The sequence below is a fragment of the Trematosphaeria pertusa genome (genome assembly GCF_010094035.1).
Source record: "Trematosphaeria pertusa strain CBS 122368 unplaced genomic scaffold BU26scaffold_3, whole genome shotgun sequence".
Classification (NCBI taxonomy): domain Eukaryota; kingdom Fungi; phylum Ascomycota; class Dothideomycetes; order Pleosporales; family Trematosphaeriaceae; genus Trematosphaeria; species Trematosphaeria pertusa.
This window is the reverse complement of record NW_022987214.1, coordinates 1,824,734-1,845,757: the sequence shown is the minus strand read 5'-3', so window position 1 is coordinate 1,845,757 and position 21,024 is coordinate 1,824,734. Positions and strand designations below refer to the sequence as shown.

The following is a 21,024-nucleotide window of genomic DNA, read 5'->3' as shown; positions in this document are numbered from 1 at the left end:
CCAATCGAGATACGCATTATCTATTACCTGGGGACCCATTGAATCACCGGGAAATTCCGTTACGCCTCTAGAGAAGAGACCTGAGTTCCATAGAAATGCGCCAATACCATGCGCTTCGAGCCCCAGATCCCCGGTCAACGCAGTCCGTCAAAAGTCAAGAGATGACTACTAAGTTGGTGAGAAGATGAGTCTAAACGACTTCTGTTGTAAGAAAGTTGCAGCAAGTGAAGGGTGAGGGCAGCACAACCTCGGTCTGCTCATGAAGAGCGCATCTACACCTCCTCCTCATCCGCAGCTCCAGCGGCAGCATCGGCCTTGCTCTCGCCGTTGGGCTGAAGATCGGAGTCATCTGGGCCTTCAGCCTTGGCTTCGACATTGACGTCGGCTGCGGTGCGTTAGCATAATTTGGATCGAAGGTGAAGGCAGAGGCATCGCTTACTCATCTCATCGTCGGAACCCTTCTTAGCCTTGGCAGTGCGACCCTTCTTCTTGGGGGAGGTCTCGCCGTCGACCTCCTGTTTCTTCGTGGTGCGCTTGCGAGGAGTCTTCTTGGGAGTCTCAGCGACGGCGCCGGTGGCATCACCACCCTTCTCCTCCTTGGCCGCACCCTTCTTCTTGGCACCGCCCTTCTTGGGAGTCACAGCGGGTGCTGAGCCGTCCGTGGGAGCGGCAGCGTTCAGCTTCGTGCGGATCTTGGCCCAAGCATTGGAAGCAGAGCGGGGGTTCGACATGCCGGCGAACCCAGCAAGCTTCTCGTAGTCAATCTGCGCTGGTTAGAAGTGCTCAAGAGGCGGGTGTGGGGATGACGTACGTCAGGGGGACCGGACTTAAGAGACTGCATAGCCCATGCAAGCATCTGCATCTCGCGTTCGGTGAACTGGGGAGCAGAGCCTGCGGCCTGACCAGCGTTGTCTCCGGTGTCAGACATTATGGAGTTGTGGTAGGGTGATGGGGGTATGAAAGAGGTGTAAAGTTGGAAGCTTGGGCGAAGCTGGTGTGGTTCGAGGATGGTTGGAAGTGTTGGTCGAGAGCGGTGGTAGGAAGAAGAAGAAAGGTCTCAGGACGCGGGCGGCAGCAGGTCTATATACCCGTATGGTGCCACGCTAGCGGAGAGGGAGTGCAGGTGAAGGTGAGTGTGAGGAAATGCCACATGATGGTGGCGGATGTGGGAACAATACAGCTTCACCTTAATCTATGCTTCTACGGTGAGCTGGAATTCGCAGTCCAGACGTCATATCTTATCAGGCGGTGTAAGGCCGGTAGCGTCGAGGTTGGAGGAAGTGAAACGGAGGTGACGGACATTTGCCCGCTGACGGTCCTCTTGAGTAGTTTCCCATAACCGTACAGACGAGGGCCAAAGCGATGCTAGCTTTCTGAGATGTTCCACTACAGAGCATTATTATGATCCCCCTGAAAGTACGGGCGAGATATCGATGGCTGCAAATGACCCATCACTGCAATACATGGCCTAACGTTTCATGCCGCCGGAAATGTGAGCAATCGCGCCTTCGAAATGAAGCTCGCAGCAGGCCCAGTAATTCCGTTCCCGCGCTCCCGCTCCCGCTCCCGCCCCCGCGGTGAGTCAGAGTTCCAAAGGCGTCCGCATGGATGCGTTAAAGCTTGATGCCGAAAAGCTAGGCGACGATGAAGGTGAATGAGGACGGCTCCCAGGAAGTGAATGCTCGAGAATGGAAGGCGCGGCTGCGCGAACATGGTGAATGAGGGAAGAGCCCAAGACTGCGCATTGCGAGGATATCCGTCCCTCTCTATTGCTCTACCTCTTGCATGTGCGAAAGCTCCGCTGCTGTTGCGTAGAGTTTACATGAGGTCGGGCACAGCGCCTGCGCCATACCGAAATGGGCGGAGCGGAACCTGACTCGTGCGCCGACACAGCGTGGGAGGGGCACGGCCGAGCTGTTTCGCCAGCCCTCCGCATCTCTGACCAGTTCATACCCCAGCACGAAATTGGCACCATGGCAGATCCCATAGACAGCGCTCTGTAAGCTCTTTTCCTCCTTCTTCAGCTCCTGCCTGCTAATTTCGTCTAGCGACCTGCTCCGGCGGCTCAACCCCAAGGACGTCAAGCGGAACGTCGACCACATCATCGAATTAAACCCCTCACTCGAAGAAGACCTCCTCGAATCCGTTGATATCCCGCTTACCGTGAAGAAATGCTCCAAAACGAAGCGCGACTTCTTGTGCTGCGACTACAACCGCGACGGCGATAGCTGGCGGAGTCCTTGGAGCAATGAGTTTGAGCCGCCCATTGAGGAGGGCGTGACGCCGAGCGATCGGATTAGGAAAATGGAGATCAAGGCCAACGAGGCGTTTGACGTATACAGGGAGCTGTGAGTTGCATTTTGACTTGGACGGAAGCTTTCTAGAGGCACACGCGGGTCAGCGCGTCTGAAACGTGGGCTGACGAGCGCAGATACTTTGAGGGCGGTATATCGAGCGTTTACCTCTGGGATATGGACGATGGATTCGCTGGCTGTGTGCTACTCAAGAAATGTATGTCTCCCTGGAATGACCCCTCACATGTGGTTATGCTGACCAGGACAGCCGTATCCCCCACACCGAAGAGCTCCGGCAGCTGGGACAGCATTCACGTTTTCGACGCCCAAGACCGCGCCCGCACTGCCCACTACAAACTCACCTCTACCGTCATCCTCTCACTCGGCACCGACTCCGAAGCGCTCGGCGGGCTCGACCTCTCCGGCAACATGGTACGCCAAGTGGAGCAGGACATGGCCGTCGAAGACGACACGTCCCACGTCGCCAACATCGGCAAAATGGTTGAGGATATGGAGCTCAAGATGCGGAATCTGCTTCAGGAGGTGTACTTTGGCAAGGCGAAAGACGTCGTAGGCGACCTGCGAAGTATGGAAATACGGAAACGCCGTGGAAGAAGATTCTCGCTGACGGACTTCTTAGGTATCCCGCCGCTCAGTCAGACGAATAGGGACAGGGCGACGCAGAAGGAGATGATCAGCAGCATGGGAAGGTGAGAGGCGACAACCTACCCAGGCGGCACGATGTAGACCCAAACACGAATCAAACAACTTTCGGCATCGACGGCATGCTCGAGACTTCAACCTGCTCGTTTGTGTGCCCTTCGCATGGCATACTTTGTGACTTGCCACTGCATCTGCCTTTTCTATTCCCGTTTCAATTGTATACCGGAACTCCAATAGCTGGCTGGCATGCAGCACTGGAATGAATATCTTGCGGCAGGCAAAGAAAGAATTGCGGCTTTAGGTATGTACAAGTCGGCTTGCTGCCAGTCGAGCGGGGCAGAACTTTGCTACGAACAGCACTGAAGATGTTCACGAGGAAAAGCTAGGGGAATTAGGAAGAGTACTACGGCCACACTACACTTTCACTGCTTTCCTAGTAACTGCGTGTCCAATGCCCTCCACTAGCCTGCGTCTGCACATCTGCGGGAAGCTATGGGTACCTTCGGCCCGCTGGAGTGTATGAACCCAAAATCGAGGCCGTTTTTGGTTACCAAGGGGCTGCGGAGGTGTTTAACAATATCAGCGTTCAATGTCCGGCTCAATAGCGACTACACCCACCCCAATTAACAATAAATAGCTAGTAGAAGGTCACAACCACCGGCCAAGCGTGCTACAACAGACTGCCCCAATGAGTCTTCGGAGATTCCAAGGGCTTCCTCGCTTCGAATGTACAATGGCCAGTCGGTGAGGAAGAGTGGGCCTGGGTACTCTTGCCTGGACGCAGCAGCAGCAGCAGCATCGAATGGCCGCTTCCTTCAAGTCGCCTCTCCCGGCCCGGACCATCGACCTGTGGCTGTGGGATGAAGCCGGAGATGGACTCGAGACAGACTTGCGATCCGTTGTGCCTTGCTGGTGATCTCTCAAGGTGCTGAAGTGCCCTAGAAACCGCAATAGAGGAGCTGGAGAAGCAGCAGCTTTCCTTCACCAGGAATGGTGATGTGAATCCTTCATTGACTACATTGTGATCGTGCTAGGTACGGTCGATGCTTGGGTAGACATTTAGGTCCTACATTGGGATACTTATCGGGCCATCGATGTTCTGTCATGGTCTCGCGCTTTCGTTATATAGAATGGACATCTCAGCTTAGTTAATTTTGGGAATTATGTTGATGTTATGATATCTGCCGTGAGTGATGTTGCGGGTGCCCAAGTGGACTAGACTCAAACAGGAAAAGCGCATTACGTCTCTTGCCAAATGTCAGCTACCCAGTCTCGCTCTTGCTTCCACCTTACACTACTTCCATTCTACATTCCAACACTCCACCCTTCCGAACGGCCTTGCACTGTCGTGCATAGTCTTAGAGATGACTTGCCATGGCTTAGCAACACCCGCGATGGGACGCACGGCCGATACAGCCTAGATGATGCGCTATTCCTTCGCTCACCTCCAAATGGCCATCACGTAGCACTCCGACCGTCTCATTACGAAATCCGGCCCTTCCGCTAAGGCCGAGAATGTCCTTGCAATCTCTCGTATAGTGTCAGATACGAAGATCTGCTGGCAAAGTTCAGCGATTCTAGCTCAACCCTCTTAAACGCCGCCTGAGGGTTTGCAACATCTGTTTGCGTCCGAAAGCAGCGACTCTGACATCGCAACTGCAGCGTGGCGAGTATTCCGGACATCGTTGAGTATCTTTGTTGTCTTCTTCGCCCAAGGTATCCTCACCGGCAATACTCGTATGGAGTCTCGGCAACGTTACAATTCTCCGGGAGTTTCAAATATAACGTGGTCCAATCTCTGCAATTCTTACCCCACCAGAGCTGCACAATCTACCAGATCTTGCGGATGCTGGCGAAGATCATCTGCTCAGCGTATATAGTACAGCCGCTAAATTAAGGTAACCTCACATTGCCAATGCTCAGGATTCACGCATGGGTTAGGTCCTCGGAGCCAGTGGCAACGACTTTGGGATCTTACTCAAAGTACCTCAATATTCCAAAATGATCGACCGGATACTTGCAATACGAGCCAGCCAGACCTGAGCGAGATCGGTACCGAGAAATACTCCCCATACACCGAATACGAGCGACACCATCTTTTACTGTTTCTGGTCGAATGCGACTTGGTATATTAACTCGTCTGATATTATCGTATACTGCAAAATCCGCATATAACGCCTACCACCGCCCTAACACGGATGATATGCATCCGCCTTACGGGTAGGAGTGTTTCGCGCCATTTTCCACCCGCCTGGATATAAGGCCATCGCATTCCCATCCCTGGATCCATCTGCCCTTCGAGTTATCTGATCAACACAATCTCCGCCATTAAAAAGGGATCGACAGGACTGTGGGCCCCGGATGGTGAATGAACACCGTTTACCACTGCTCCGGAAGCCTCCGAACGCACCGCAAAGATGAGAGCTTTTGGTGCTACTTTCCTGCTCGGAGTCACCTCGTGCTGTTTGGCCGGGCCTGTCAAAGATGGCACTGCAGCCAAGACCTCTCTCATTCCAAGCGCCTCGCCGTCACCTACTCCGAAACCGTCTGCTTCATGGCCGGGTGACCGAAAGAAACAATCGAAAAATGTCCACGATTTCTTCAAGCTTTACGGCTGGCTGAAGCACGGCGAGACCATCCCCGATGCGAAGTTCGCGTCTGCTATACGGAAGATTCAGAAGGTTCTGCGACAGCCAGAGACAGGTGTATACGACCAAAATATGGATGTTATACTTAGCCAGCCGCGATGTGGGACAGAGCAGCCGTACAACGAGACCGATGCAAAGCAAGATGGGGATATGCACAGGCGATTTGTTCTCTGGGGTCCAAAGTGGGACCATACGCCCATCACCTACCGCTTCATCAACTATACTGCCGACCTTCCTGCTGAGCTTCAGCGGTCCATTGTCAGGTTAGTAGATCTTGTGTATTTCAATTCCACATCACCCACAAATTCCGGTCTAGTCATAGCTACTCTGTATTCCAATTTCGCTTCCCAGTCTCGTCTCTCTGTCAATGCACACTAACAGATTGAAGCGCCGCCTTCGCGCAGTGGAGTCAATATGTACCTGTCTCAATTTCGCAGGCCCCTCCAAGCGCACCGCGGGCGGACATCCACATAAAATTCAGGTCGATGGGCCCCAGCGAGAACGCCTATGCTTTCACCAATATGATCGCAGATGGTCTTTCGCTCTCCTCTGGCCTTATCAACATCACCTTTAATGACGACTACAACTGGAGTGATGACAGACTATTCAATTTCACCGCCACCCATGAAATCGGGCACTCGCTAGGGCTGAGCCACAGCAAAGTGGAGGAAGCAATCATGTTCGCTGTTTACTTGGGTATGATTCGCCAGCCGCATCCCGACGACCAGGCTGCGATCCACGGCGTCTACGGGTGGAAGAATCCGCGCTGGAATAGGATAGACGTGAGCGCCGCTACCAAGAAAAACATTATACAGGTCTCGTCTACTTCAAGTCCGGGTATCATCGATGGGCTTTACCAACTTCGATCTACCGGCCAGGTGCTGTGGTATAGCCCGAGCGGCACTTGGACGAGCGTAGACAACAACAAAGATACTGTGCAAATCGCAGGCTCGGGTGGTAACCTGTATCAGCGCCACACCGATGGAAGCACATACAAATATACCGGAACGGGTCAGAATTGGCAGTACATAGGCGCACCATCCTCTAACGTCCTCGAAGTCATCGCTGCTGCCGACCAAGTATACGTACGACGGAAAGATGGTTGGATAGCCCGGTGGTCGGGCTCAGGTACATCATGGACCACCGTTGCCCAACCCTCCGCCCAGCTCTCCCAACAAATCGCCGTTACCGACTCCAAAACCCTCTGGAGTCTTCTCACCAACGGCGATCTCGTGCGCTCATTATGGCCTTACACAAGCGACGGTTGGCAAGTCGTTGACCAGAATGCGGCGAACAAGCAAATCGCCGTCGGAGGCGAGGAGTTCTACAAGCTGCAGAGCGACGGGACAGTCGTCTGGCTGAACATGGACGAGTATTTCTGGAACATTATCGAGGATGCGGGCAGTGTGGGTATCTACGCGAATGGTTTGTATCTGTACAGTCGGCATGGAGACGGGAGCATTTGGCGGTATACGGGAACTCCGAATGTGTGGGAGCAGTTGGATAGCAGGGCGGATTCATTGTATGTGGTTGGGGACCGAATTGGGAACGTGTACGAGATGTTGACGAGCGGGGATATTTATAAGTTAGTCTCATGATTTCTACTCCCAGCAGAAACCAGACAGACCTTTTGAGAGCACTGAGTGTCTCGAGATCATGGACGAACCGTGTGCAGCATGTGTGACCAACCAGAAGGCGTAGATTAACTCCGAGCTAACTCCGTGCATCCTCACTTCACATCGGCTGCTGACGCATCCATCGGACTTCAGACTCCAACACCAAGCCGGCAGGCAGGCACAGCTCCTCTCTAGGAAGAAACCCCGACACGGAATAGTTGCCGACAAATGCCTTGAGCTGCCTCTGCCTCTTCCTGATCCCAGCTCTTACCCTGTCCATTACTTCGTGCACGCAGTCACGTTATCACCAGGGTTCAACATGCAGCCTCTGACGGGGCCCACATCTGTATCGAAAAGGAAACAGGCATGCAAGAGCTGCCGGCAGCGAAAGAAGCGGTGCGATGTATGATAGAGAAATGCGTGCATGGACTTCCGCTGACTCTTATAGGGAGAACGACCTACATGTGCTTTGTGCAAGAAATGGGGCTTGAGATGCGAGTATACGATACCTGCATCGAACAGGGTTGAGGATTATGCACCGCCCACTCAGTATGCTGGGACGCTGTTCGGGGGCCAGCCTATTATTCCTCCCGGTTTTGGACAGGAAGGAGCCATGGGCTTCATGCAGTTCCCTGGCATGAATTTCGATTTACCAGCGCCTGGACTGCAAGACAATACCTCCTTACAGGCGGGTTATCCGACGCCGAGAACAGGGCAGGAAAGCGTGGAGACTTCGAATGGAATCGACCTTGAGCAAGACATCTTCGCCAACGCTGGGCTTCCGTCCGATGACGTCCTGATTGAGTTGGTCGATATCTTTTTCGAACGGCTCTACTATATGTTCCCTTGCTTCCACAAGGCCACGTTCATGACACAGCTACGGAACCACGAGATCCAGACCCACGCGCCATTGTTGCTCTATGCAATCTGCTGTCTGGCATCGACATACCATCCTGATCCAAGCATCAAGAATCGCCAGAATGACTGGTACGAACAGGCCAAGTTCACATACGAGCTGACCAACCGCCGACCGCACCCGGCGCTGCGCACCATTCAGGCAGTGCTTTGCTTGGTCGTTCATGCCTTTACCATCGGCGACTTCTCGGCGAGCTGGTTGTTTCTTGGAAAGGCATGGAGGCAAGCTGTGGCGCATAGTATGCATCGGATGGACTCTTACCCGGCGATGATGATGGGCATCCATGTCGACCATGAGAAATTTTACGACCTGGAGAGAGAAGGGGGCAAAACGGCTGTTGAGAAAGAAGAATACAGACGCACGCTTTGGCTGCTCTTCATGTGGGATCGGAATTCCTCGTGGCCCACAGCGTGGCCGTTCGCGATCGATGAACGTCAATTCAAGGTAGACATCCCGGTTGCGAATTCCATCTTCCAGGACATGACTTCCGAGACTGAAATAGGCGCGGTCAAGAACACGGCTTTCACGACGAACTTAAAAAGCTTGAATGCCTCATCTTCATCTGCAAAGGAACCCCTCAACCTATTCCACTACATCGCTATAGCCCACGTCTTACTCGGCCGGGTCGCCGAACTAATACATTCCCTCCACCTCACACCAAATAGCCCCGAGTACGCCGAGCAGAACGATGAGCTGGATGTTTGCATCGTTAAATTCCGTCTCAGTCTCCCACGCACTGCTACCTCCGTTCTAGATGCAGCAGCAGAGGATAGAGGCCACGTCATCTGGCTGAACCTGACGCTGAACACAATGACGATACTACTACATTACCGCTGCGCTTCGTTCGTGGACCGCCCCACCGCAAACGAGTGTTTCACGCGCGCCATAATAGCCGCGAGGAACACGGTGCAGATAATTAAAGACGCCGCCCAAACATCCATCGATCTGCTCCTTAACGCACACATCGGCTCCTCTCTGTACGTCGCCGCTTGTGTTCTGGTGATCCAGTGGCGCATCACTGGCGACGAAAGCTTCGAATCAGATATTGAGCTGTTCACCCTCCTCTTTGAAAGAATGACTGATATGTATAAGTTCCTTGGAATGAAGTTCAAGTTGGGGCTTGAGCATGATGTGAAGAGGAGTAAGGAGAGCGTGGTGGATTTGAAGGATAGGGGATTCAGAGGACTGATGGCTGACTGCTCCAAGTGGCGACATGTTCAAGAAGAGGTTGCCAAGATAGGGCTAACGGTCACATAAAAATGCGTAAGGATCTCCAGGCTCTTGTATGCGTAGTAGTGCTATGCTAAAACCCAAAGAGCAGCGAAATTCGACTCCGAAACGATTGACCAGCCTTCGTCGAATCCCAGGATCTCTCCCTCTCAGACCACCAAAACCTTCGGCACCGCCAACAACCCGAATTCTACGCCAGGCCGCCGGAGCCATCAAACAAGCAACCTCCCGCCATCTGTGTTAACCCTCTCCCCAGTAATGAACCGATCCTTCATGATATACCCGTACGCCTCCGCCGTATCCTCGGGCTGCCCAATACCATCCAGCAAACTCGCCTTCTTCCACTGCTCCGTCAACGTCGGCCCCATCTTATCAATAAACCCTTGCAACATCTCCGTCTGGATCGCCCCGGGACTCACAACATTGACGCGAATCGGCTTCATATCAACGGCCAACCCGCGGCTCAGTCCCTCCATGGCAGACCCAACCGTCGTCCCGAACGTAAACCCTGGAGACGGCTTCGCGCAGTTGGTCCCCGAGGTCAGCGTGAAGCTGGACGACGCGGCCCGCGGCATGTATTGCGGGTTGTTGGTGAGGACTTTGGCGATTAGCGAGGCCCCAAGATAGCGCACTTTGAACGCATGCAATGCCGTTTCGGGCGTGACGTTGCTTATTGTGGGGATGTTCAAGGCATCGCCTGATGTGAAGGCTATGTGGTCGACCGGCTGCGCGCCGTTCTGGGTCGCTTTGTCGAAGAAGGTTGTCAAGTTTCCCTCGAGGTTTTCGGTGTCAGCGAGGTCGACGGCGTGGCCAGACACTTTTTGTGGAGGGGCGGAAGGGTACAGGGAGCAGAGGGCCTGAACCTTGGTGTCTACCTTGGGTTGGGTGGAGCCGGAGATGGTGACGTGGGCGCCGTTGGAGAGGGCCATGCTGGCGACGGCGTAGCCGATGCCGGAGGTGCCACCAAAGACCACCACGTGGGCGTTTTCAAGGCGGTTTGGGTGTTGTGCCATTTGGGCTGGATTCTGTGTAATGCTGTCGTTGGGCGTGAAGGGCTGGAATTGTAGGAAGCTAGGCTTTTCTGTGTACTACTCGAGTGGATTGAATCAATCAATGAACTTGAACTGCTTGGGTACTCCCACAGACTACACCATCGCTTTTATACTCCCCCCGCAGTCTATCTATGTGCAAATCCCGAACCGTGCACGGCACCACCGGACGAGAACAGTCTCCGCCAATGTCCCCCGTGCCCAGTTAGCGGGGTTAGCCTGCGCGCGCCGTCCGAGCCCTCTCGTCCCCGCCAGCCATTCCGCTAGACGCTGACAATTCGCCATCGTGACACCACATGGGCATCGATGACGGGTGGAGTGGAGTGGCCGGGGAGTGGAGAGCGGGCTCGCTTATGCACGAGCGGGGTGGCTGGCGGCACGGCGGGGTGTTTGGACCAGGTGCGCAGAAGCTGTGGCCGACTGGTCGCGCTGTGTAGTGTCGGGAAGCAAAGTATGATTGACGGAAAGGAATAGGTGCATGCTATGGCTTTGATATGGTAGTTCGCGTTAGAGGGGCTGCGAGAACGGAATTTGGCTTTGCTGACAGGTTTCAGAGTCGTACTCGCTGTCGGGGTACATTGTGGATTATTAGGCACTGCAGGACTTCCTTCACGTACGACGAGCAAAGTGACAGCCTGCGAGCCTGCTAGAGCCGACATGTAGAGTGACTTGGAGAGCTGGAAGCCGATCTGTCGCTAGTGCTAGAAGGACGAATGATACAAGGTATGGTCTAGAGCGGAAGGCCCTCACCATTCTGCGGCTTTCATATTGATACAAGTATACTACAACGAAGTCCAGCCTCGCTACTATCAAGCGCAACGCTTATGATGGCTCCCAAAGCCGCAAGAAAAAAAAATTGATAATCAGAGAACAAAAGCCAAAGGCCTTAGACCGTGTTGGATCAAGAACTCGAACTTAGCAACCCATACAGCATTCTTACAACCACATTCCACCGAGTCTAGATCCTCTTCGCCCTACTCTCCGCCGCCCTCGGTATGCAGAGGTGGCTCACACGCTCGACAGAGTTCACACCCTCTGTTCCAGCACACAACGCAAAGTCTGTCCGGCCCACGCCCCGGCATCGGCCGGTCAAGAATCTGTGTATCAACCTCTGGATCAGGAGGGGCATTCGGATGGCTCTCAATCCCAGTACCACCGGCTTTAATACATAGTACACAAGGCGGTACGCCAAGAAAACGCAAGTGCGGGAACTCGATCAGAAGAGTGGCCGGCAACGACGGTGCTGTTGTCCAGAGTCTGTGGCGTGGAGACACGGGCGGAACAGAGAGTGCGGGGGGTGGTAGAGCGAGGAATGGGGCTACCGGTGGCTCTTTCCGTCGCTTTGGTGGTGACGAGGGATCTAGTGGAGAAAGCGCCAACGGTGGAGGCGACCACAAGGGCCACTCTGGGAGTGGCAGCTCTGAGCTTTCCAAGGGTGACGGTGGGGTGCTGGGCATTGATGACCATCCAGAATCTGGATAGTCGGCTTGCGTCGGTGTCGTGGCCGGAGGAGTTGGAGGCAATAGTCCTCTGGGTCGCGAGGGAGGCAGCTCTGGTTGTGTTGTTCGCGATAGCGAGTGAGTGGGCAGCGTTGAGCATAGCTCCCTCTGTATACTGAGCAAAGTGGCATTACGCCGCTGGGATAGCCCCTTTCGTAACACCCGGGAGGCTACCGATGGTTGGCTCTGGGTTTGAGTCCGCTGGCGAAGATAACGCAGACGAGACGGGGCTGTCATGAGCGGGAACAGCGCGCGGGAATATTCACGAATTGGGGGACAGTTGGGGTATATCGTCAGCGGACGGAACTGCGGTTTTCGCCGGCCCATGTTGATAAAAAGTATATCTCGTCGCCGCTCAATGAAATCGATAAAGGCAACCTGGTGTGTTGAAGCGGAGAGCGACTCGGAGGGCGGTAGCGATAGTGATAGCGATGGGATGGAGTATAGTTGATGCTCCAAGAGTCGAGTACATTAAGCTGTGGCAGCTTGTCTGTGGAGTGGTCGTGGTTGGTTCGCGCTTTCTCCATGCTGAGAGACGGTCGGTCTTAGTTTCTCTAGGACCCGGGCAGCGACTGCTATGGCATCTTCAGGAAGGCCTACAGTAAACCATTAGTGTGGGTAATTGCTAGTGGCGCATCCAGCAGCCTGAGCACTGCAACGTAGCATCCTTGAACCAGTGGGGATCTGCTTAAGCTGCTGTCGTTCCAATTTGATCAATGCCACACTGAAATTGCCATAGCAGCAGTTTGGTGTTAGGGTTGACTTCTTGTGCTAAAGCAAGAAGAAAAGGAAAAAATTGGCGTACCTGCAACTCTAGCAACCTTCAATGCATGGCTCTGCCGATTCACACCCTTCCGCAGCCGATGCACATAAGAGAACGTGCCATCTGCCTCTTCAGAAACGTCATTGCAATAGCAACCGAGCTTCTCAAAGTCCCTCGTCATATCTGCTAAAGCGTGAAAGTGAGTCGCAAATAGCGTACGACATTGGTTGACGTGGTAGAGATGGTGCAGGCAAGCATAGCCCACTGCAATACCATCTTCAGGCGTCGTCCCTCTACCTACCTCGTCCATGATGACGAAAGACCGGGGCGTTGCTTCTTTGAGAATTTGCGCGGTTTCGAGCATCTCAACCATAAACGTAGATTGGTCCTGGTACAGGTTGTCTGCTGAGCCCACGCGACTGAAGACCTTATCGACCAAGCCAATCTCTGCGTATTCGGCTGGCACAAAGGAGCCGGTCTGGGCTAGAATGGATATGAGGGCATTTTGGCGAAGGTAGGTACTCTTCCCTGCCATGTTCGGTCCTGTGATCAACCAAATGCGTTCTTTGTCCCCAAGTAAGCAGTCATTGGGAGCAAACTTCCGGCCTTGCCCGCTGAGTCCGGTCTCTACAACGGGATGTCGGCCGCCGACGATATTGTGCGAAGTGCTGGAGTTTAACATAGGCCTCACGAAACCCTTTTCTACCGCCAGGCCGGCGAAGGCACAGGCTACGTCAAGCTCATCCAGAACGGCTGCATTGCGTCGCAGCTTTACCAAATTACGAACGACATCTTCGCGAAGCGCACCGAGGACTCGCTGTTCTTCGTTGCGAATATGGAATCGTGTCTTGTCAAGCTGTGCGCCCAGCTGCGTCCATTCCGGCACCTGGAAAGATCGTGTAGACTTGCTGCTACTCAAACTTTTGGGATATTGAGCAGTAACCCGAGAGACGTCTTTGCCCTTGACGTGTGCGATGTGCGCTAGATTTGGAGTCCATTTCAACGTTAGGCTATCTGCGCCCAGCTTCTGGCGCAGCTCATTCTCGAGTCGCGTCTTGCTTTCGGCCATAGAATCTAGTGTTTCATGTAGTCGCTGTAGTGTCTTACTTGCGTTTCGCTTCATTATCCAGACATCATCGCGGCCATCCGTAGCACTCTTGAAGCTAGGCGCTATCATGTGAGGTTTTGGTTGGATCCGCTTTGGCATCTGCTTTAGGTCGTCTTCGCCGCCCTCTCGCCCTAATACGTCTTGAGCAAATTCTTCCATCTCGGCGGCTTCGTTGTCCTCGAGACGGTGGTATTCGGATAAGCCTTCTTCATCTATGGCATCCTGAATGTGTTTTGCCAGCTCTAGAGGCATTCCTAGCTCGAATCGCTTCTGCAATGCTGGAAGACACTGCCGTCGTCTACTTTCTGTCGCATGCTTTGCTGGATCTATCGGGACAGCGTTCCTTGAGATAGAGTGATCTTTCAGGATATGAAGAATTTCCGCCGTCGTCAGGATTGTTTTCGAAAGCTCCATTAGGTCGTCTGCGTCTCCACGGCCGACCGTGAACTTCGTTACCAGGCGAAGCGAGTCGAACGTGTGCCCAAGCAGGGCCACTACGTCCTGTCGAAGTTGCGGATACTCGATCATCTCCTCCACCAAGTCCAGTCTGTCGTTGATAGTAGGTAAGGACATGGACGGTGCAGCTGTCCTACGTCAGTAGTCTATAGCAAGCCAAGCGGTGCGCACTCACAGAGCCTTTGGGTCAAGAGCCTAGTGCCGCTCTTTGTGACAGTTTTCTTTAGAGAGTGCAGCAAGCTTCCCTCATACGTTCCATCGCGTATGGTACTCCTAATCTCAAGCGCTCGCAGGCTGTTCTTATCGATGCTCATGTGCTCCCCGGCTTGATGTCGTACGGGAGTCTGGAGACGCGTCCTTGAACCAAGAAGCTGATGTTTGACGTAGTGTAGCAGTGACCCTCCGGCAGCCACCTCGCTAGGGTTGAAATTGGCCGTATCAAAGTCATCAACAACGTCTTCTAGCATTGGAATCCAATCCTTTACCATTAAAGGCTGCTTGGAAGGCTCTTGAAATGTAATGATGTGTCCGTCCTCTTGCAAGATAGATACGATCCGCGAATGCTCTTCCTGCTCGAAGATGCTGTCCAATACGATTTCTCGCGGCTTGATCCGAGCTACTGCTGTCGGTAGAGACGCAATGTCCGTACTTTGAGTCATGAAGTCTCCGCTGGAAAGGTCGATCCAAGCGAGTCCGACTTCGGTTCGTGGGAGATTAAGGACCGAGGAGACATCGGAGCTACCCGGACTGACTTTGACTGCCTTCTCCTTTTGGAGGGCTTTGGGGTCAACGTGGATGCTGAGGAGATAGTTGTTCTCCCATGGATCCATGAAGTGCTCATCGATGAGCGTTCCTGGGGTGACGATGCGCGATACTCTCCGAGTGTAGGCGGGTTCACCCTTTGCCTTCTTCGGCACATCGTTAAGAAATTCGTCGCTGATGGCGACGTGCTTGTTCAGGTCCTGTACTAGAATCTTGAGGTAGCGATCTAGTTGGTATGCAGGGAAACCAGCCTCTACGAGTCAGACCAACCTCGACGCAGCATAGTATGTGCACACTCACCATAGGAACTGCCGGCTTCTTGCTGCCTTTCATAAGCCTCTTCTTCGACCTCTTCAGATTCAGGAGGGGTGCGAATTCGTCGGCGTGTTCAAAGTACAGCTGACGAGATTAGCAAAGCGTCACTTAGAAACCAGCATCCGTACCTCGTAGAACCCGCCAACTCTCGTCAGCAGCACACAATGGCCGAACTTGAGCATGTTGTTGCGCACTTGCTGCAATAACGGCGGGTACTCTGGCTCGCCATCGTCTTCGGGAGGAAGCGAATCAACCTCGATCGTGCCTTGAGGAATGTCGTTGAGGCTCAATGTGGACTTTGTCTTTACGCTGCGGACTTGTGTGACTTGATGCCATCTCCGCTGTGCGAGATGATTTGCACGTGAGTCGTTCCTCGACCGTGTCAAGCTAACGAGCGAGGCAGATGAAGAGGTAAGATAGGTCCGATGCACGAGCTTTGAGTATCTCAGTGGCGTTCCAGTGGAAAGCTTAGCCAGGCATCGAGTACGCCTCGAAAGCATGATACTTGATGAAGAAACCGGGTGAGTTGAAGGAGGCCGCGATGGACCTTCGGTGTCGCGTCTGCCCCCTGTGAAGTACCCGACCCGATACGGCTAGCGCAAATGCGGGGCAGCTTTCGGGTGCACGCCACAACGCCGAACAACTGTCGCGAAGTCTCAGACGCATTACTCTACCACAAAAATGGCACCCCAATTCGAGCCTCTGAAAAACGATTTGCTTCTCCGGACGGCAAGAGGTACAGGAAGCCTCTCTCACAGTGTTCAATGACACGTTTAATCAATTGAGTAGGAGAAAAGGTGGAACGCCCGCCCATTTGGGTGATGCGTCAAGGTCAGTACCATGCTGTCCTACGAAGTATATACGTCTAACGATAGTGAAGCCGGACGATATCTCCCGGAATACCACGAAGCCAAAGGAAGCCATGATTTCTTCGAATGCTGTCGCTCGCCCGAAATCGCCTCCACCCTAACACTCCAACCGATCGAACGATTTGAGGGGCTCATCGATGCCGCCATAATATTCTCCGACATTCTGGTGATACCGCAGGCGATGGGTATGGAAGTCATAATGGTGGATAAGAAGGGACCGCACTTTCCGGACCCGCTACAGACACCAGAGGACAAGCAATACCAGGAAATAATGGAGCGCAAGGTGGACGTCAAGGAATCACTGGATTATGTCTATAATGCCATAACACTCACGAGGCAGAAACTGGCAGGGCGGGTACCTCTATTGGGCTTCTGCGGAGCTCCATGGACGCTATTGAGCTATATGGTGGAAGGCGGAGGAAGCAAGATGTTCATACAGGCAAAGACTTGGATCTTCAAGTACCCAGAAGAAAGCAAGGCCCTGCTTCAGAAGATTGCAGAACTTTGTGTGGAGTATCTAGCTTTGCAGGTGCAAGCTGGAGCACAGGCAAGCACACACCTTCCTAGAGATGCTGGCCTCGATGCTAATCGGAATAGATGATCCAAGTCTTCGACTCGTGGGCCGGCGAGCTCTCTCCTTCCTCCTTCAAGACTTTCGCGCTCCCATATCTGAAACACATCGCCGACAACTTACCAAACCGGCTACAAGAGCTCGGACTTGAGCGGGTACCGATGACCGTGTTTGCCAAGGGGGCGTGGTACGCACTGGGGGATTTGTGCGAGTCCAACTACGACGTTGTCGGCTTGGACTGGCTCCACGATCCCGCTGAGGCGTACAAGATCGCGCGCTCTAAGGGGAAGACGGTCCAAGGTAACGCGGATCCTGGTGTGTTGTACGGCGACAAGGAAGCCATCACGGCTGTTGTCAAGGAGATGGTCGCTGGCTTCGGCGGAGGCAAACAGGGGTGGATTGCTAATCTCGGTCATGGTATGCATTCTTTTTATATGCTTCCTTGCCATGCTGACCGCGTCCAGGCATAACACCATTTGCAAAGCCCGACGATCTAAAATTCTTCTTCGAAGAGATCCACAAATATACAACATAGTGTACAATACTAATTCGGACATTGCATGCTACCGATTCCCTCGGATCACTTGCCTTCTTCGCCGATATCCTCATTCCTGGCAAGCAGTCAGTATCAGGGCACTCTAACGGCAATACAGGTATGACCGACCAGTCTCCAGGCTTCTCCTGAATGAAATTCTTCATCAGCTCTTGGCAGTCTTTATTCTGCAGCACTACAACCTCGATGCCTTTCTGCTTCAGATAATCCTCGCCTCCAACAAAGGTTTTATTCTCGCCTAACATCATCAACACGGCAACAAAGAGAAGGCTGGGAGGATCATACCAATCACCACTCGCTTGATCTTGTACATGATACAAGCGCCCGTGCACATGTCACATGGTGAGAGAGTTGTATACATTGTAGCGCCGCGGTACGAAGCAGCCGACAGCCGTCCGGCATTTTCCAGAGCGGAAATTTCAGCCTGGGAACCAAATACGGTCAGGAAGGCACGCAATGCGGTCGCAGCTAGGCAGCCAGCCTCTTTGATTACCGACATACATACATGAAGTGTGGCACTGCTCTTCTGGATGCGCATATTGTGGCCACGCCCCAGCACCTTGCCATCCGCAGCCACCAGCGCAGCGCCGATGGGCACGCCGCCCTCATCGCTGCCTTTTTGCGCTTCTTCCAAAGCAGCCTTGAAGCCGGTGTCTGTTTCCATGGCGAAGGGCGTAGAAGATTCCAGGTAGTGGGACTAATGGAGTGACTGTGGGCAGCGAGCAAACACGGGTCTCGAGATCATCATCGTGGATGCAGACCTCGCCAGGGTGTTGTGGAGCGTCTCCAGACGCACTCTGATTGGCGGAGGAGCCGATGCTAGTGCGGCTCGATGGCTCTTTCCTGGGACTGCGGAGAGCGAACGCGCCAGGCTTCTGAACTCCCTTTTGCCGCTGCCCGCATCACTGGAATCGAAGTATTTGCCTTTCACGCGCTTCCCCGAGCGTGTAGATAGTTTGCGCAGGCGTTGGGCGCTTTCACGGCGCGCAAGGCGGCAGGATTGGGTGTGGAACTGCGTAGAACCGCACCGAATCTTGGCGCAGTCGGCGCATTTGCAACATCCCGGTTGACTACTTAAAATCCCAAAGCTTTCTCGCCCGCGACCTCTAATACTTCCTGTCCCTTGCTTGCGCACATCTTCCCCGAGAAAAGCTTCTTTGAAAGAGTTTCGGAGCCTCGAAAAACGCATCGGCTACTCTTGGTAAGTGCCTCCGGGCGTCAGCCTGCTCCTTCCACGGCACGGTCGCCTCAACAGAAGGGGTTGGTGAACGCAAACACTGTCAGCTGGAGCCTCTCACTGACAATCCCCCAGCGCCTCAAAAGGTATTTCAAGACCGCGCCTCCAACGACCAGAGCTATATACCCCGACTCGATTTTCCGCAACCCCGCTAGCCCCTCCTCCCAACCGACTCCTTCGCCGTCGCAAACATGGTCAAAGACACAAAGTTTTACGACATCCTGGGGGTATGTACAGTCGCATCGGGCAGATTAGCAAGGCCTCACACTGACCGCACTAGGTGCCGCCTGACGCATCCGACTCGCAGCTGAAGTCGGCCTACAAGAAGGGCGCCCTCAAATACCACCCAGGTACGCTTCAGCCTCGCACATCAGACAATGAGCCCCCAATTCTGACTCCCGACAGACAAGAACGCGCACAACCCAGAAGCTGCAGACAAGTTCAAAGAGCTCTCCCACGCATACGAAGTTCTCTCGGACCGCGATAAGCGAACAATATACGACCAGTATGGCGAGGAAGGCCTTGAACAAGGCGGAATGGGCGGCGGCGGCATGGCTGCCGAGGACCTATTCGCACAATTCTTCGGAGGCGGCGGCGGTCCGTTCGGCGGCATGTTCGGGGGCGGTGGTATGAGGGACACTGGCCCAAAGAAGGCCCGCACAATCTCCCACGTCCACAAGGTCTCCCTCGAGGACATCTACCGCGGCAAGGTCTCGAAGCTGGCTCTGCAGAAGTCAGTCATCTGCCCGAAGTGCGATGGCCGCGGTGGCAAAGAGGGCGCAGTCAAGAAGTGCGCTGGCTGCGACGGCCGTGGTATGAAGCATATGATGAGGCAGATGGGCCCCATGATCCAGCGCTTTCAGACTGTCTGCCCCGACTGCCAGGGTGAGGGCGAGATCATTCGCGACCGTGACCGATGCAAGCAGTGCAATGGCAAGAAGACCATCATCGAGCGGAAGGTCCTCCATGTGCACGTCGATCGCGGTGTCAGGTCCGGCCACAGGATCGAGTTCCGCGGCGAGGGCGACCAGCTCCCTGGTGTCGAGCCCGGAGACGTCGTCTTCGAGATCGAACAGAAGCCGCATCCACGTTTCCAGCGGAAAGACGACGACCTGTTCTACCATGCCGAAATCGACCTCCTCACTGCTCTTGCGGGCGGCCAGATTCACATTGAGCATCTTGACGACAGGTGGTTAACTGTCGATGTCATCCCCGGGGAGTGCATCAGTCCAGGTACGTATCTGTATACTTCTCCGCGAAAATTGTCCGCTAATAAAACCAGGTGAGGTCAAGGTAATCCGCGGACAGGGTATGCCTTCGTACCGACACCACGACTTCGGCAACCTCTACATCCAATTCGATGTCAAGTTCCCCGACCAACTCAACGGACCGGACGGCGGCCCAATGACCCCCGAGCAAATCAAAGCTCTCGAATCTGTTCTGCCTCCACGAGCCATTCCAGCGGCCATGCCTCCGCCAGACGCCATGGTGGAAGACTTCACCCTCGATAGCGTCGACCCGACTCGGGAGCATGCTCGCGCGCGTGGCATGGCAAACATGGAGGATGAGGATGATGAGATGCACCCAGGTGCTGAGCGTGTGCAGTGCGCATCTCAGTAAATGGGTAGCTTATCCATAGGGTAGACGAAATGACGGAACGACACGACCTGGGATGGATGAGGACACGAGGAATGGTAGAGCATAAAGGGAAGCGGGGCATCGCCGCGCCGAGTAAAGGTGGGCATCTTGCATTGAAGGTGTTCAGGCAGTCGGCAACTACCCTTGCAGACGTGTCTGGGGAATGAGTTTTCTTGCATGGTTTCATTTCTCTCGGGTCTTCCTTTCCGAGTTCATAGACTGGTGGGATGGTGGGCATGCACATCTTTTCCACCTTTTCTCTTTCCCTTTCATCGCGCTCCGGGCTTCGAGCATTATTATCCTCTCGGGATTCTTTCGACTGCTCAAGAGGCGTTTCGAGGTGGATTTTAGCATGCGATGCTCATCGGTGATGGGTCGGGCGGGTAGAAGCAAAATGGAGTCGGTAATTCCAAGTTCCCGTTCCTGCTTGGTGCTGAGTTACTTGACACGTGATGCAGGGTTCTGGACGTCTATATAATGCCACCTTTTCCTCGTCTGCTCTTGGACTCCACACACTTCTTGGATCTCTACTAAAGACGCAACAATTGGCAATTCATGGCTCTAAAAATTTCCTGCAAGGAAATAATGCGCGGCGGGGACGAGGACTCTAAAATACATGCACCCTCTCGAAGAATGGTCCGCTGGGGAAACCTGCCTCAGCGCCGAATGTGTGCGACTTTGTATTACGGGGCTTCCGCACATAATTCTTTCTCTATTCGCATTGTGCTCGCGCTTGCTTGACGCCCCTTCCATGCATGGAGTCTGATTTTTGGGGCTTTCTGATTCCTGCGGATGCGCATCGTCATCACCGACCAGCTTAAGGTGCAGTGACGCGTT

At 53.9% G+C, this 21,024-nt stretch overlaps 11 protein-coding genes across 11 annotated transcripts; 6 read left to right on the top strand and 5 right to left on the bottom strand.

Moving 5' to 3' along the window:
- Nucleotides 1-48: 48 nt before the first annotated feature.
- Nucleotides 49-928, bottom strand: BU26DRAFT_601547 (uncharacterized protein; the record flags this gene model as incomplete). Its single annotated transcript, XM_033835267.1, has 3 exons — nt 49-385; nt 440-764; nt 812-928. 3 exons carry the CDS (start codon nt 926-928, stop codon nt 273-275), a joined length of 555 nt encoding a protein of 184 aa, XP_033688424.1. The 3' UTR covers nt 49-272.
- A 479-nt stretch (nt 929-1,407) lies between these two features.
- Nucleotides 1,408-1,799, bottom strand: BU26DRAFT_222604 (uncharacterized protein). The gene has a single exon (XM_033820775.1). It carries the CDS (start codon nt 1,711-1,713, stop codon nt 1,477-1,479), a length of 237 nt encoding a protein of 78 aa, XP_033688423.1. The 5' UTR covers nt 1,714-1,799; the 3' UTR covers nt 1,408-1,476.
- A 113-nt stretch (nt 1,800-1,912) lies between these two features.
- On the top strand, nt 1,913-3,096 carry BU26DRAFT_515777 (F-actin capping protein, beta subunit). Its single transcript, XM_033828160.1, has 5 exons — nt 1,913-1,999; nt 2,049-2,348; nt 2,432-2,511; nt 2,563-2,880; nt 2,935-3,096. The coding sequence occupies exons 1-5, from the start codon at nt 1,974-1,976 to the stop codon at nt 3,006-3,008; spliced, it is 798 nt and encodes a 265-aa protein (XP_033688422.1). The 5' UTR covers nt 1,913-1,973; the 3' UTR covers nt 3,009-3,096.
- A 1,823-nt stretch (nt 3,097-4,919) lies between these two features.
- Nucleotides 4,920-7,248, top strand: BU26DRAFT_222570 (uncharacterized protein). Its single transcript, XM_033820774.1, has 2 exons — nt 4,920-5,868; nt 5,994-7,248. Exons 1-2 carry the CDS (start codon nt 5,375-5,377, stop codon nt 7,201-7,203), a joined length of 1,704 nt encoding a protein of 567 aa, XP_033688421.1. The 5' UTR covers nt 4,920-5,374; the 3' UTR covers nt 7,204-7,248.
- A 129-nt stretch (nt 7,249-7,377) lies between these two features.
- Nucleotides 7,378-9,514, top strand: BU26DRAFT_222544 (uncharacterized protein). The gene is made up of 3 exons (XM_033820773.1): nt 7,378-7,624; nt 7,670-9,400; nt 9,456-9,514. The coding sequence occupies exons 1-2, from the start codon at nt 7,541-7,543 to the stop codon at nt 9,392-9,394; spliced, it is 1,809 nt and encodes a 602-aa protein (XP_033688420.1). The 5' UTR covers nt 7,378-7,540; the 3' UTR covers nt 9,395-9,400; nt 9,456-9,514.
- Nucleotides 9,420-10,492, bottom strand: BU26DRAFT_222538 (NAD(P)-binding protein). Its single transcript, XM_033820772.1, has one exon. The coding sequence runs from the start codon at nt 10,378-10,380 to the stop codon at nt 9,580-9,582; it is 801 nt and encodes a 266-aa protein (XP_033688419.1). The 5' UTR covers nt 10,381-10,492; the 3' UTR covers nt 9,420-9,579.
- A 1,962-nt stretch (nt 10,493-12,454) lies between these two features.
- BU26DRAFT_222487 (DNA mismatch repair protein MutS) lies at nt 12,455-15,989 on the bottom strand. The gene is made up of 4 exons (XM_033820771.1): nt 15,448-15,989; nt 15,305-15,403; nt 14,418-15,255; nt 12,455-14,370 (listed from the first exon to the last, which is right to left on the bottom strand). The coding sequence occupies exons 1-4, from the start codon at nt 15,817-15,819 to the stop codon at nt 12,668-12,670; spliced, it is 3,012 nt and encodes a 1,003-aa protein (XP_033688418.1). The 5' UTR covers nt 15,820-15,989; the 3' UTR covers nt 12,455-12,667.
- Nucleotides 15,983-17,468, top strand: BU26DRAFT_515773 (uroporphyrinogen decarboxylase). The gene is made up of 4 exons (XM_033828159.1): nt 15,983-16,150; nt 16,200-16,735; nt 16,786-17,176; nt 17,224-17,468. The coding sequence occupies exons 1-4, from the start codon at nt 16,141-16,143 to the stop codon at nt 17,292-17,294; spliced, it is 1,008 nt and encodes a 335-aa protein (XP_033688417.1). The 5' UTR covers nt 15,983-16,140; the 3' UTR covers nt 17,295-17,468.
- BU26DRAFT_515771 (zinc-binding CMP/dCMP deaminase) lies at nt 17,231-18,231 on the bottom strand. Its single transcript, XM_033828158.1, has 3 exons — nt 17,818-18,231; nt 17,424-17,736; nt 17,231-17,370 (listed from the first exon to the last, which is right to left on the bottom strand). Exons 1-2 carry the CDS (start codon nt 17,974-17,976, stop codon nt 17,560-17,562), a joined length of 336 nt encoding a protein of 111 aa, XP_033688416.1. The 5' UTR covers nt 17,977-18,231; the 3' UTR covers nt 17,231-17,370; nt 17,424-17,559.
- Nucleotides 18,232-18,740: 509 nt separating this feature from the next.
- On the top strand, nt 18,741-20,169 carry BU26DRAFT_528592 (DnaJ-domain-containing protein; the record flags this gene model as incomplete). Its single annotated transcript, XM_033830859.1, has 4 exons — nt 18,741-18,776; nt 18,830-18,899; nt 18,955-19,782; nt 19,832-20,169. The coding sequence occupies 4 exons, from the start codon at nt 18,741-18,743 to the stop codon at nt 20,167-20,169; spliced, it is 1,272 nt and encodes a 423-aa protein (XP_033688415.1).
- A 91-nt stretch (nt 20,170-20,260) lies between these two features.
- On the top strand, nt 20,261-20,882 carry BU26DRAFT_222352 (uncharacterized protein). Its single transcript, XM_033820770.1, has one exon. The coding sequence runs from the start codon at nt 20,351-20,353 to the stop codon at nt 20,663-20,665; it is 315 nt and encodes a 104-aa protein (XP_033688414.1). The 5' UTR covers nt 20,261-20,350; the 3' UTR covers nt 20,666-20,882.
- The last annotated feature ends 142 nt before the right edge of the window (nt 20,883-21,024 follow it).

Coding starts and splice junctions, on each gene's coding strand:
- BU26DRAFT_515777 (XM_033828160.1), top strand. CDS start 1,974: ATGGCAGATCCCATAGACAGCGCTCT. Junction 2,000..2,048: donor GATCCCATAGACAGCGCTCT/GTAAGCTCTTTT, acceptor AATTTCGTCTAG/CGACCTGCTCCGGCGGCTCA. Junction 2,512..2,562: donor CTGTGTGCTACTCAAGAAAT/GTATGTCTCCCT, acceptor TGACCAGGACAG/CCGTATCCCCCACACCGAAG.
- BU26DRAFT_222538 (XM_033820772.1), bottom strand. CDS start 10,380: ATGGCACAACACCCAAACCGCCTTGAAAACGCCCACGTGGTGGTCTTT.
- BU26DRAFT_222544 (XM_033820773.1), top strand. CDS start 7,541: ATGCAGCCTCTGACGGGGCCCACATCTGTATCGAAAAGGAAACAGGCA. Junction 7,625..7,669: donor AGCGAAAGAAGCGGTGCGAT/GTATGATAGAGA, acceptor TGACTCTTATAG/GGAGAACGACCTACATGTGC.
- BU26DRAFT_222487 (XM_033820771.1), bottom strand. CDS start 15,819: ATGCTTTCGAGGCGTACTCGATGCCTGGCTAAGCTTTCCACTGGAACG. Junction 15,256..15,304: donor AGAAGCCGGCAGTTCCTATG/GTGAGTGTGCAC, acceptor TGACTCGTAGAG/GCTGGTTTCCCTGCATACCA. Junction 14,371..14,417: donor GCTCTTGACCCAAAGGCTCT/GTGAGTGCGCAC, acceptor GACGTAGGACAG/CTGCACCGTCCATGTCCTTA.
- BU26DRAFT_515771 (XM_033828158.1), bottom strand. CDS start 17,976: ATGGAAACAGACACCGGCTTCAAGGCTGCTTTGGAAGAAGCGCAAAAA. Junction 17,737..17,817: donor AGAGCAGTGCCACACTTCAT/GTATGTATGTCG, acceptor TTTGGTTCCCAG/GCTGAAATTTCCGCTCTGGA.
- BU26DRAFT_222604 (XM_033820775.1), bottom strand. CDS start 1,713: ATGTTCGCGCAGCCGCGCCTTCCATTCTCGAGCATTCACTTCCTGGGA.
- BU26DRAFT_515773 (XM_033828159.1), top strand. Junction 16,736..16,785: donor AGGTGCAAGCTGGAGCACAG/GCAAGCACACAC, acceptor TAATCGGAATAG/ATGATCCAAGTCTTCGACTC. Junction 17,177..17,223: donor GATTGCTAATCTCGGTCATG/GTATGCATTCTT, acceptor GACCGCGTCCAG/GCATAACACCATTTGCAAAG.
- BU26DRAFT_222570 (XM_033820774.1), top strand. CDS start 5,375: ATGAGAGCTTTTGGTGCTACTTTCCTGCTCGGAGTCACCTCGTGCTGT. Junction 5,869..5,993: donor CTTCAGCGGTCCATTGTCAG/GTTAGTAGATCT, acceptor AACAGATTGAAG/CGCCGCCTTCGCGCAGTGGA.
- BU26DRAFT_222352 (XM_033820770.1), top strand. CDS start 20,351: ATGAGTTTTCTTGCATGGTTTCATTTCTCTCGGGTCTTCCTTTCCGAG.